Below are 14009 nucleotides of genomic sequence, written 5' to 3' on the forward strand. Positions count from 1 at the left end.
ACATGCAACTTATTGAGCACGTTTGAAGCAAATAAACCATGCAAATTCTTGCTAATCGGACAATAAACAGCAGAGAATTGTTATACGGTGAGGCGCACAGTATCCAAAATTCTTAACACTATACTTTTTTTGGCCCATACTCAGGACATTGCATTAAACAAGTGTAACTATTGTTTAAAGACATTGCAGACTGTTAGACTGTATTTTTTTAAACGGTCATGTTTGATTCATTAAGTTGTGCTTCCCTGAGGGGAGCGATGGTTCAGTGTGTTAGCTTGGCCCTGGTCGTGGATTATAACGTTACAGCATGCAGTCGCCTTCAGGGAGTGTGGCGGTTAATTGGCAGTGAACCGTTAATCATGGCCGCCCGGCCCTTTGTGGCTGAAAGGAATTAACATCAGCAGCCAGGAGACCACAGCTGCAGGCTGGCCAAGACACTGAGAAAGTTTGATCTGCCCAGACATGATTTAAGGAGGAGCCGGCAGAAATGCGTATATAGTTAGACTACTTCTACACACAGACCATGTTTGTATGTCTGCGGGGTTACGTGGCGTAAGGGGTGTGACAACATATTAAATCCATATACGAATGGCATGTTTGTGTAGATCTGTTAAACGTTGCAACTATTTACTGTCTTGCTTTATTATTTGCTGTTATTTTCATGCATTTACAGTCAGTGCATGAAAGTCACAACCTACTATTGAGCCATGTAATAAGTTATCACTAGATGAAGCGGTCTCAGTAAAAATAGCGTATGAATGCTGAAATGCAGAAGCGGAACTGAAATGTAGAATGAATGTTGAAATATCTTACAAAAAAAACAACAAAAAACAGCAAAGTTTGAAAAATGGAGAGTGACTGATGACATGTCCAAATACTTTGAGTGATTCCACGAGGACTGAGGATCGAACCAGCGAGCATTGGGTTGGCAGATGACTAATCTACCATGTGAGCCACGTCACTCAATGAACAATAAGCAGAAACTTTCAGGAATGTAAAATATAAAACGATTTTCCACTTGTAGGGAGCAACATTTAATTTGTGGATTCGTTTTCAGTCGACTAAAATCGTCAGTCAAGAGTAAAAATGCAGACTTCATGTTGAAATGTATAAATAAATTCAACTGTTACGGTGGGATCGAGGATCGAACAACCAACCATCAGAGTTGAGAAACAGCCACTCTCTGAGCCATGTCACCTTGTGGGATGAGCAGCATCTTACCGTAATGGAAAATGTAAGATGATTGTGCACCAGTGCGGGGCACCAAATAAATTGCCCATTCATTGACAATAGGAAAATTGTCACAGAAAATGTGAAATTACAGAATTTTTTTTTGGTCCTGGTAGGTAGCCAATGGGTCTTGAATTAGTTGAACATTTGACTCGGTTGAGAAATGTGTGCTATTGCAGTCTGCTAGACTTTTCGTGTAATACAGTGTTCCCTCGCTCTATCACAGTTCACCTGTTGCGGATTTCCTGTTTCACAGAATTTTTTAAGTGCTTCTTCTATTTTTTTGTGACAGCATATGAACGCTGTTAAAGGCCGAGCCTGGCCCTTTAAGAAAAACTGCATTGCAGGAACATGAGAGTCTCTTCCCTCGCTTGTCTGTCTGCACCACCCATTGTTTTCTGCGTCCTGATTGTGCCGCCAGGCGAGTCTCCTTGCTAGCTTGTAAATGAATATTTGGTTCGAAGGACTGCAGCAATAAGTTTTAACTTTTATTCTGTCATCCCAGCTGACTTTGGGTAAGAGGTGGGGTACACCCTAAACTGGTGGACAGCCAGTGGCAGGGCACATATAGACAAACAACCATTCATACCTACGGACAATTTAGAGTCTCCAATTAATGTGTACTTTTTCTCCTCTTCTCTGTCTTTCTTCTTTGTCTTTTGTCCCACTAACCATGTTCTGTTCCGTGGTCTTAGCAATAATTTGCAATGCAAATGCAACAGGAGGAGTATACCAGACTCACCTGTTGTAAAAAGCAAAACTGTTCTGGCAAAACAATTTTACAGCTCACTCCTACAGCGTGACATGTTACATAATTTTATCATATTTCATATATTTTTTTATGAAACATGGAAAGAAATAAACATTTTAAAATGTCTATTACATTTATTTACATTGCACTCATATGTAATATGTAGCGTATCTACTGTTATATTCATGTTATATTCATCATTATATCATAATAATTGCATTTCATTTTTCAGCTCCGACAGAGTCCCCACTGAGGCCAAGTCTTTGTAAGTCTGGATTCGTCGCATGACTTTTCTTGTTCTTGGTTATTATCAACCTCCTGGAAAATAGAAAATAGAGACGAACAAATGTTATGTTTGTGTTTGCAGTGGAGGTCCATGCTAACCATGCTGTGCTCCGTGACGACTTTGATTCCAACTTGCAAGGAGAGCTGGACCCGACCGTTTGGTATTGATGAGGCCTCTTGCATTCCTACGACGTTGTCGTTCTACACGTGACGGTCATATTCCGACTCTTGTTTAGGTCTGAGTGCGCTAACTGTGAGATGGGGGAGCAGTGCGGGGTTCTGATGCATGGCAGAGCAGTCACTTTCTGTGAGCCCTTTGGAGAGCGAGCGCTTGTAAGTACCATTCAGTGACCGCACCTGTACTTCTTTTTAACACACCATACTGTACACTTGTTGCAAACATCCATGCCAAACAATGATAAGGAGCTGATGTGGGGGAAAAAAAACAAAATGCAAAACGAAACCAAAATCTTCACATTTTTTTTATCTTTACAAATGTTAGTTTTTTGTTATTATTATTATTATTATTATTATTATTATTATTATTATTATTATGATTATTATTATGATTATTATTATTATGATTATTATTATGATTATTATTATGATTATTATTAGTAGTAGTAGTAGTAGCAGTAGTATTTGAAGTCTGTTGGCCAAAATCCATCGTTGATGCTACAATTTAGAAGCGACATTGTGCACCTTGCCCACTTTCTACTCTAACTTTGCACATGATAGACATACAACAGCGTAACATTAAGGAGTGGGACAGGAGGACACAACCATTAGCAACACTAGCATAGCCATGTGAGCTACAGTGCTAACGTTACAATCACATTCAAACAGGCTGGCTTAGCCGATTCGCGGAAGAAAAACAATATGGTAAAAACATTTGCGCCCACCTCTGGAGCTGACTGACGAGCTGTGTGGCGAAGCCTGATTTTATTGTTCCAAAGTCGTCCTCTGTGAAATGGTGAGTGTATCCACGGTGCAGGTTTTCTGCCGTTTGAGCAGCCAGCGTTGATTTAGTTGCTTTCTGAGCGTTTTACAGTTTCACTTAACTTTTCACTTTCCTTTTCCTTGACACGCTACTGCCAGAAAAGGCTGCCTCACGCTTGGAAAACATCATGTTAAAGTTAAAAAGTTAAATAAAAAGACGTAAAATTGTGTTGGCCTTCCTGGGTGTAGTTTTGTGCAAACATAAGTACATATTCTTCCGCCGTGTGTATGGAACTGGTTCTTTTTTTAATTAATAGCCACTAAAACCTTTGTGCAGTGTCTTCGCTGCACTTCTCTGCTAACTTTAGGTATTTGCTTGGATTATACTGTAAATATAATCTATCCCGTCTTTATGTCCTGCAGACAACAGTCTCTCTGAACACCAGCACAGCATCTGTCCTTCAGTTTGCCCTGGGTGAGTATCACATGCACAATCGAGACAACAGTGCATGAGAGTGTCCTACAGTATGTGTACTGTGAGTCCTTCTACCTTTGTCCAAACACCACTGAGTTTTCATTCATCCGTCTTATCCAGTCTGGACAATACGTGCGTACGTAGCTCCAGGAAGTAGACATCTTTTTGCTCTCACACGCTTTATGTTTGTTTTTTTTTGGCTTGCCTCATGTTGTCTCTGGTATCCTATTAAACTTTTACACAAAGCGCCTAGAAGGCAGAGTTTTTACATATGTTGTATTTTTCATGACCTTTATAAGCATCCGGAGGTTCTCATGGGACTGTGACAGAAAAGAAATAGAAAACCATACAGCTCAGACGTAGCATCTAGCCTGTATTCCTTTTTTAAACATTATTTCTCTCTTATTGTCTTGCTCTCGTACGATCAGTCTGGAATATGACTTTTTCACACAAATTTACACATAAGTATGCGCAATGGAGTGGTGGCTAGGGAAATGCATTGCATATGGACATTAGAAAGACATGGATGCTGCACACCATCAGGGGTGGTCAATAGTTCAGGATACAAGCTCCTGCATCTTCCATTAGTGACCTTTCACCCCATCATATCCCAAAGCACAGAGAAACACAATTCCAAGACACATCGTTTGAAGGAAGAATTTGACCACTCATGCTGTGCCTCACTGCATTCTAAGAATAGAACACAGATAACAGAATTCTGCAAATATAAATGAACCTTCAGAACATGTCCTTCAGCTGTCCTCACTCCCCCACACAGAATTCAGCAAATTTGTCCTTGTTGTGTGCTTCTGTTCCCCAGGTTCAGGCTCCTGTCGATTCAGTTACTCAGACCCCGGCATCACTGTGTCATACAGCCTCAGCGGAAATGCTAACAACTCGGACTGGATCACACTGGAGAAGATCAGGTCTAAATTTCAATCCATTCCCCTGTGCTTAAAGCCCATAGTTGAGTAGCTTTGTGTGATTTTTGTTTTCTTTTTCTCATTGACTCATTGAACATAACTCAAAACCTGTTGATCATATTGTGGTCCCCCAGAGCTCCTACCAACAGCAGCACCTTCATCCACCTGCTCCCCATGCCAGTACAGTCCAGGGCCGAGAATGTTCGCCTCCGCTGGTCTCAGGAGGATCCTCAAGGTCCGGAAGGTTACGAGTCCTGCTGGGGCCTGGACAATGTTCTGCTGGTCAATGCTGCCCATAAAGCTCCCCTCATGGAGGACAACCTGGATCCTCCGGATACTGCCAACTGGCTCTTCTTTCCTGGTGCTACTGTCAAGGTATGGGGACCAGAGTGTTTTCTTTTTGGCAAAAGTGTACGGTAATTTCCGGTGTATAAGCCGCTGCTTTTTGTCTTAAACTTTGAACCCAGCGGCTTATATAGCGGTGCTGCTAATTTATGGCTCAGTTCTAATCTTGTGACCTTTACTTCAGAACAACTACTAATCATTTAAATACTTTGCCGCTCATGAGTCAGTGAGGAAACGCTAGCTCTTTCTTCAGCAGGAGCCTATCATGAGCTATCGGTGCCCTCACGACGACCTTGTCAACCCACTGGTAATCGCAGGAAGTGATGACTCAAAATAACAGTCACGCTGTCATCTTACTAAGAACGCTAAACTCACCACACAGCAATTTATCACTCAAAAGGTATACCTAGGAAATATATAAACAAGTGCCAATACAAGTTTCAAATGAAAAAAATAACTATTTTAACGTTTTCCCATAATTGCATCATAGCAAAGCATTCATTGGTGGCTGCCGGCATGCTGCAATGATGTCAGCCTCCCTCTGTGCTCTGTGCTCCTCTGGCTCCTTCTGGTGGACAGAAGCAGCATTGCAGCGCCATCCATCCATCCATCCATCCATCCATCCATCCATCCATCCATCCATCCATCCATCCATCCATTTTCTATGTCCTCCAATGAAATGCTTTGGTCGTACGCAATGCATTATGGGAAAATCTAAAAATATATTTTTTTTTCATTTGAAACTCATATTGGTATTTATTTTTTATATTTATTAGGTATACCTTTTCAGTGTTAAGTTGCTGTGTGATGACTTTAATGTTCTTTATAAGATGAGACCGTGAGTCAGACTGTTATACTAAGTAATCATCTCCTGCTTGTCGTAATTGGCTCCTGTCAAATAAAGAGCTGCCTGGTCCTCATGGACTCGTCCGTGCCACAATATACCGTTCTATGACGTGGACATGTGCGGCTTATACACCAGAATGTACGGTAACTGTTTCTCTTCCTTCTAGCATGTCATCTTTTAATGCCATCTTTCCGTGTTGCACAGCACGCTTGTCAGTCTGAGGGCAGCTCTTTGTATTTCCACGGTGGTGAAGGAGTCGGCCATAGTTTGGCCTCCAGTAGAGACATTGACCTGCACCGAGAGGAGGGAAGAAGCTACTGGGAGGAGGATTTTGAGAGTCCACCATCGAAGTAAGTGAAGACCTGGGTATGTGACACTGGAGTACATGGGTCGTCTTATTTTCGTGATCTGGAGATGTATACAAAGCAAGTGGCGCCAAATGAGTTCCCCCAAAGCGCTCCGCAGTAACTTGGAGGGATTCAGCCGAGCAGTGTGTGTCTGTCAAAGGTTGGGTAAGTTAGCAAACTTGTCAGAAATGTGATTTTATTACCAGTCATAGTTTTTTTATCTTTGAATTTGTCTTTAAAAAATATTTTTCAAAAAAGGGTCTTCCAGAAGAGGAGTTGTCTTATATCTCGGGGTGTCTTTAATTTGAGTCAGTAGAGTAAGTATCACATATAGTCGCACTCATGTTTCATTATCGGATCTCTTTTTATCTGTGCACCCAGCAGCGGCAGAGCAAAACAAGACAGTGTACACCATCACACAAAGAAGAATGCAACACATTACAGAGCTAGATGCTGACACTGCCATTTAACAAGAAATTTAAAAAATGGCTTTTTATTGTTTCTCTTTTGTAATACACGTGTGTTATGTCCAAGTGGTCCTCGGGTTACATACGAGTTCTATTCTGTACACAGAACACATGAATGACACATAAAGTAGTCATAAAAAGATTAAATGAAACAGTTATAAAAAAGAGAACTCCTTTCTTATGGCGCTGTGGTTGCAAGTGTCTTGCAAGCCTTCTACCGTCTTCAAATATTCTCCCAGGCTAGTCTGGAAGGATAACCTCTTCTCCTCACAGATCTTCTTGCAACAGCGCACAGAATCCATAACCCCTCTAGCATTCTTCCTTCCATCCATTTTCTATACTGCTTATCCTCATTAGGGTCGCGGTGGTATGCTGGAGCCTATCCCAGCTGACTTCAGGCGAGAGGTGGGGCCCTCCAGCATCCTTTGAAATAATAATAAAAATGCAAAATAACAGTGGAAAATAAAACCCAAAAAGTATAGAATTCAGAATAAATGCTGTTTAAAGGCATACAAATGATTATAATATGATGCCATACTAAATATCTAAGTATTAAAGAGCTCCTAGTTAAACATGAAGGGGTGTCGGGGTGAAGCAAGTCTTTAAGGTAAGAGGAGGCCTGCTTATGGAGTGCTGTATGTGTGGGTGAGAGGGTTTTTTGAATTGAAAGCAGTCATCGATAGGGAGTAGCTTTGGGCTTCCAGTCTTCGAGCATCAATGGGAACCGGGACTAACATTCTGATTCTCCCGGGGTTATTTCGATTCCTAGTTCCGATGCTCATTTTGCCGACCAGAAGAAATAGCCGCGAACACCAATGAATAAGAGACCGGGGAGCAAGGAGGGTACACGATCAACGTGTTTACTATTGACATATTCATGGTGTAGAAATAACACAGTACCTCGTCTTTGATGCATTACGTCGGACTACCTCTAAGCAGTCGGAACCAGGGAAGTCCAACGACGTCTGTCTTATACCAATGTAAGCCGGGGTTTCAGGATGCTGTAGCTGATGTGGAAGTTCGGTGTAAACAAAAGGACGGGAGCTATACTGCCAGACAAGTTGGTTTATTTGTACAATACGTCTCTGTTAGCAACAGTCAAGGAACCTTCTCAACCCACACAACACACTTCTGATCTTCAAAATAACAGCGCATTGGGCTATATCCTGTTGAATTGTGTGAACAAAATAAGGGTGTCGTAAAAAAATAGCTAACACCAACATTGAGGCAGAAAACGAAGTATACTACTTTTCAAAAGTAAACATCTCTTGTGAAAGTGAACTCCTGTAAAAAGAAACTTCATAACATTTATGTTCACATTGAATGCTTTGATATTTATACACTGGTTGAAAATTGGTTTCACCTGCCAGGAAAGACAACACAAAATTGTTTGTAGAGTTGTTGTTGGTGAGATGACAGGTCCTGAATTGGGTGGCAACAGCGCATTCAAGGATCATGAGCATTCAATGATCAGAAGGTTGGGACAAAAAGCTGCTTACTTGCTTAAGACTCATGCCAACCCAGCATTGAGCCCTCTAGTTTGAGCAGATGTCTCCAGCTCGCACGGTCTTGCCAGCAAACGGGTGTCTCCTCCAGTGACACGTCAAACTGCTGGAGGTCTTAGTCGACATTGTTAGACCAGCGGGTATACAGTCGGCCACAGGGACGTTTCCATCTGGCTGTTGGCAGATCAAACTCCATAATGACGCGAGTGGGGTGGTCAGTGGGGCAGCTCAACATCCCCCATGTCCTTGCCCAGCACTGTGTTTGCTGGCTCAGACACAGAGGATGTTGAGCTGGTTGGTTCTTTGGCGGAAGTCTTCACTGGAGACGTGGTCGTACCACCGCACACCCTCTGAAGGCGTGGGACTCGAAGCCGTGGTCCTGCATAGTTGCCAGGTCTCTGCCCCATAAAGGAGCACTGGTAAGACGACTGCGTTGTGGACCTGGAGCTTGGTGCGACAGGAGATGCCATCTCCACAGGGGTCTCCAGACACTTTTCATGACACCGATAGCCAGTTCTCACTATCTGTTTACCTTGGACAGTTAGTGGCTTCTGAGCCCAGGTAAACAAACGACAAGAAAAAATCAAGAGACTCAGAGCCATAAGATAGATTGGGACCATCACCAACATGCATTGGTTTGGTTTTGAACCAGTTGACATGCAGTCTCAGCTTCATTCCCTCATTGAAGACACGAAGCGCTCTTGACTCCAGGGAAGATCAATAACACAGTTAAACAGGTTTGGTGCAGCCACGGTTGGTGCCTCACGGTTGTTTACACAAACACAGGCCTCGGTGCAGTCATACGGCATCATAAAGAGTCTGATTATGACGTTCATTTTACACTTCCATGTTGATGCCTTTTTTTCAATGAAGTGCAAAAAGTCACTTGTTTAGTTTATGGTTCCGCCCAGCATGAGGCACACATTGCATTCTTGTGCTGCATGTGGCACATATTCTTTTGCCGTTGCGCGCTGTAACTAGTGAGCCTTGTGTTTACGGACCAAAATGAAAAAATTTTAATGAATTTATGGGCGCGAAACATCATAACACTGAACATCGTAAACCATATTCTTGACATTCCACTCCTGTTTTGTCATCTGCACCCTACCACTGCTACTCAAAAAGTGCCTTGACTGGTCTTGATGAATAAATAACAGTTAAAATGAGTTCACTTACTATTCAAATAGCAAAATATCTGTGATGATAAAATGTGTTACTAAACTACTTAAAAGTTCTTTCTTCCTCGAGAATGAAACTTAAAATCCTGTGTCTGACGGAGGCCAAGGGTCACAGCCATATTACACAGCTAAATCTGCTCAGTCTAATCCCCGATGGGATTTTCCCATGCACTGTGATTAAAGAACAATGATTCTGAGGGCGCATCAAACTGTACTTAACCTCTGACAGTGCTGTGTTTGATTAACACACATTTATTTGTGAGAGAAGTAAGATGAGTCTTAACTGATGGAAAGACCACATCTATTCTGAAACAAGTTTGCATTGTCACCTGTCATGTGGCGTGGCATGCTGCCCGTCAAGCTTAGTGACTTCCACAGGTGAATGCCATGGCTCTGACTGCTTCACAGGCAGCAGTCCATCTGCTCGCAGTGCGACACCTTATGCATACACAGCACAGCACAATGCAAGACACTCCTATCATTATCCCATGGCTAGTAGACAAGAGCTAAAAATGGAGACGATACATGTGTTGCTAGCAGACAGCCATTACCTACCTGTGCATTTTTGCATCAATGAGACATGACAACAGTGTGGCTTTTCTACCACTGCGCTTCACACCATCATGCTGCACAGCAGGCCCGGTCACACCCGTCAGGTGTCATGGGCTTGCTTCTGTGACGGCTATGCAGGCAGAATTATTATCCTAATGGAAATGTTGTGGAAAATGTAAAGGAGGTGGGGTATAAAGAGACCTAGGAGCAGGCTGACATACTGAGTTAGCTTCTGTCAATGCTAATGAGGATCCTCTTTCCACTGTGCACAAATATGTCAACATGTGCATCATCTTCCAGGTGATTTATTCTGAATACCATAGGTATGTTTGTTTACACGCAAGATAAAGTTTCTGCTTCCCACATCTGTTTTGTTTCCGCCAGCTGGGACATACAGGGAGCCGTCTATGGCAGCCGGTGTGGTGAGATCGAGTCAGGCTCGGCGCTGGTGTTCGAGAGGGAGGGTCGGAGGAGAGTGTGCACGCCGTACATTGACACCACATCTTATGGAAACCTGCGCTTCCACTTTTCTATGGGTATTGAAATCAACCATGCTTTGCCTTTCAGCGATTTTAATAGTATTTTTGCATGCCCAGTGTGACTGAAAGTATTTCTTCTCTGCAGGTGGCGGTGAATGCGATCCAGGGGAGTCGCATGACCATGATGTGATTCTGTTCGGCAGGTCGGAAGGCAGGAGGGAGCGTGTGGTGCTAGACACCCTTCCATATTCTTCCTACAGGGTAAGATGCTGCAGCTTGCCTGCATCCACAAACTCAACTCCCAAACATTATTACCTCTTCCAAGGAGGTTCGTTTTCTTCTGCATGGGTTTGTTTTCGTGCCACTTCCTGTACACTGTTTTTGCTAGATGGTAATCCCTCCTTTATCATGGTTAATTACTTGCAGACCCGGCTGTCTTCTAAATACAGTTTTGAACATTATTAGAGCCCTCTAGATATGACATAACACCCCTATAGTCAACTTTACGCTTGTGTTACCCAATGTAGTATACACAATAAGTGAATGTAAGACAAGACAACGCAGACTCTCACACGTTGTGTGTTGTTGTAAATATGGTTGCTGTGCTACTGGAGCTGAGTGGGGTGCAGACAGGAAGTGACATCGGGGGTTCAGAGTTGACTTTTACCTTGGTGTGGGTTATGGCCGCAAAAGTAGCCTGTATAACAGTAGGGACACAAGGGATAATTGTAATTCAAGCATGCAATAAAGTCTGATGCTTGTGTGTCTCACCGAACATTACAGTAACATTACTGGCCCGTACTGACCAATGTAGAATACTACATATCATCACAATGTCTTTGAATGCATCTTCTGAGTGCCTTATTATTTTTTTGTAGTTCATTTAACCATTTGTATGCTTTCAAATGCCTAATTTAGGCAAAACATATGTAAATTTTCCTTAAAAATATATATTTTTTAAAATGACAATAGGCCATATGATTTTTTTTTTAAACAGTTAGCCTTGAAATTCGAGCAAGGATTACAGTACAGTGGATTCTGATTCAGTATTCACAGCCCCACACATTTGCGGAGTTTTGGTCAAAAAGAAAGAAAGATAAAAGAATGTCTTATTTTTATATTTTTCCCCAGAAAATAGGTTGCTTTTTCTGCAGAAATCTCATTTATCGGCTGGTATTAATTTATAAATAATTTGATAATATAGGTAAAATGCACAGCAGCAGCAAAAAAAACCACAATGTACATGTTTCTGGTTTTATGCTTCTCTGCTAATGTTTTTTTTTCAAGCGCTGAGATTTCGCACTTTGTTTGGCAGCCCTTAAACGCACCATAGTTGTGTGTTGTGACTGTCTACACTGTGAATCTGATCCCATCAGTTTATCATCTTACGTTATCATTCATTAGTGGTGTTCATTTATTCATTCATTTGTCATTCATTTAGGAGTTCAAACTGGGTTATGTCGACATTGAATGGCAATTGAAGAGAAAAGGGGACCGTTCTGTCTCGTAATCTAATCTGAAAATTACAACAGTCACTTTTTGTTGCAAATGTGGATCCCAAATTACAGGAAAGGGTCAATATCAAGATAGCAGCAGGGTTCAGAGCTAGGGGGGAGCCTTTTGTCAAAAATAAACTTTTATATGGGTGTATCCATTACTCACCATTTGCTGGCAGTGTTGGCGGATAACCCTCATGGAAAGCGGAGATCGGTTTTAACGCTGTGAATCAAAAGAGTCGAATTGAAAGTGAATCCAATAAATCAATTACAATCCACGTCATTGTGCTCTCTCTGTCTTCCCTCTCAGACCCCTGCTGTAGTTTCAGTGGCGTTGCCCACCGAGCTCCAAACGGCGGTCACCCAGTTTTGTATGGAGCAGCGCTCTCATGGGGGTGCTAGCCGCCACGTGTGGGCGGTGGACTTCATGCAGCTTCTCCCCGTGCTGCCTGGCACGCACACACACGTGGTCCAGTTCTCCATCAACCTCGGCTGCGGCTCCTACCAGCCTGCCAACAGGTGGGACACCTTTGGAAACGACTGCATCAGCTCGTTTTTGCTTCCATGGACAATTCCTAAGGATACAATCCAAATGCAAGTCCTTGCAAAGTGGTTGCTAAGATACTGCACAAAATGGTGAATGGTGCACAACGTGTACAGTCAATCAGTGGTTGTGTGAGACGGGGTTTCCCTTGGCACAAGACTTCAGGGAAGGCGCAGTGGATTGAGAAAAATACACATACACAATACACATACACAAAAAACTCAAACCTGCTTCACCGATGTCAGTTATGTCAAAGGCGTAAGCATGCCATAAATTACCATACCAAGCCATTTACTGTATATAAGTATTTCACAGAAATGTATTATAATGTACCACAGCTGCACTGCTTGGAAAGGCGTGGCAGTGACTTTAAACTGCTCACGATAAATTCCCATTGTGTTTCTGTTTTTTCAGTGTCAGTCTGGAATTTTCCACCAATCATGGTCGTTCCTGGTCTCTGCTTCACACTGAGTGTCTGCCAGAGCTGTGTGCGGGTCCTCACTTACCTCACAGCACCGTCTACTCTTCTGACAATTACAGCGGGTAAGACTCACCACACGGGGAATGCATGCATGCCAGTCTGAAAACGGTGAATGTGCAATTGAATTGGAACATCTCTGCAGATGGACCAGGATCTCCATCCCGCTTCCCAATGCTGCCCTGACAGAAACCACACGCTTTCGCTGGAAACAGTCTGGCAGTGGAGTTGGCAACATGTGGGCCATTGATAATGGTGAGAAGCAGATGCATGCATGCCCTGAAGTTATTGCAAACGTTGCTTTATTTGATACTTCAAAACAAGGACCTGCTGTGTCCATGTGTGTTTTTCAGTGTATATTGGTCCGGCTTGCCTCCGTTTCTGCTCTGGGAGAGGACATTGTTCCCGCACAGGCTGCAAGTAATGAAACGAAACGCTGCCATTATACATAATGAATTAGTCTCATTGATTCCATTCTTTTTTCATACTAATAACTTACCTGTATTTACTCAGATGTGACCCAGGCTTCAGTGGTCCAGCCTGTGAGCTCGCTTCCCAGACTTTCCCAGCTTTCCTGTCCGAGGGCTTCTCCAGCCCGCGACTTTCGTCCTACCACAGCTTCTCATCACTCCGTGGAGCCGAGGTCAGCTTTGGCTGTGGAGTTCTGGCGAGTGGCAAGGCGCTTGTCTTCAACAAGGACAGCAGGAGACACTTAGTCACTGCTCCGCTGGACAGCTCCCAGGCCAGGTGATTTCAGAAGAACTTTAACGACATCCAGTAGAGCACAGACCTATGCCAAGGTTGAGCTCCTAATTTGGATCAGCACCAAATTATCCTTATAGATTATCAGTCATTGAAGACATGGACAAAGATTGGAATTGAGGCAACCGGAATTTTTACCTTTTGTTCAAAAGGCTTCTTGAGTTCTACATGTTTAAGTGAGGAGTCTGCCTATTTATGTCTCTAGTGGGTGTGTCCACAATAGTGTTGTTGCTCAGTGTGGTGGTGATCCTGCGTAACAGGCTGTTTGCCTTCCAGGTAACAAAACAGCTCGTCAATGGCCACTCTTCCAGACCTGCCAACATGTCAGCATTTTTTATATTCTGCGCGCATTTTGACCCTAATTAGACTTGTATGCTTTGCTGCTCTCTAGGTATGCATTTTGCTG

General features: G+C 42.9%; 1 protein-coding gene across 5 annotated transcripts in view; it reads left to right on the top strand.

The window, feature by feature from the left end:
* reln (reelin) overlaps positions 1-14009 on the top strand; it is a 153403-nt gene that overhangs the window by 88946 nt on the left and 50448 nt on the right. For all 5 annotated transcript variants that reach the window (XM_054775502.1, XM_054775503.1, XM_054775504.1 and 2 more), the window contains exons 5-18: positions 2214-2246; positions 2349-2427; positions 2503-2599; positions 3629-3680; positions 4501-4606; positions 4738-4978; positions 6000-6145; positions 10229-10380; positions 10469-10584; positions 12130-12338; positions 12778-12906; positions 12987-13096; positions 13195-13261; positions 13355-13588. In XM_054775502.1, coding sequence (XP_054631477.1) covers positions 2214-2246; positions 2349-2427; positions 2503-2599; positions 3629-3680; positions 4501-4606; positions 4738-4978; positions 6000-6145; positions 10229-10380; positions 10469-10584; positions 12130-12338; positions 12778-12906; positions 12987-13096; positions 13195-13261; positions 13355-13588 — 1771 coding nt within the window. The remainder of the gene's footprint in view (positions 1-2213; positions 2247-2348; positions 2428-2502; positions 2600-3628; positions 3681-4500; positions 4607-4737; positions 4979-5999; positions 6146-10228; positions 10381-10468; positions 10585-12129; positions 12339-12777; positions 12907-12986; positions 13097-13194; positions 13262-13354; positions 13589-14009) is intronic.

This window comes from Dunckerocampus dactyliophorus, chromosome 5 (assembly GCF_027744805.1).
Source record: "Dunckerocampus dactyliophorus isolate RoL2022-P2 chromosome 5, RoL_Ddac_1.1, whole genome shotgun sequence".
In the NCBI taxonomy this organism is placed as follows: Eukaryota; Metazoa; Chordata; class Actinopteri; order Syngnathiformes; family Syngnathidae; genus Dunckerocampus; species Dunckerocampus dactyliophorus.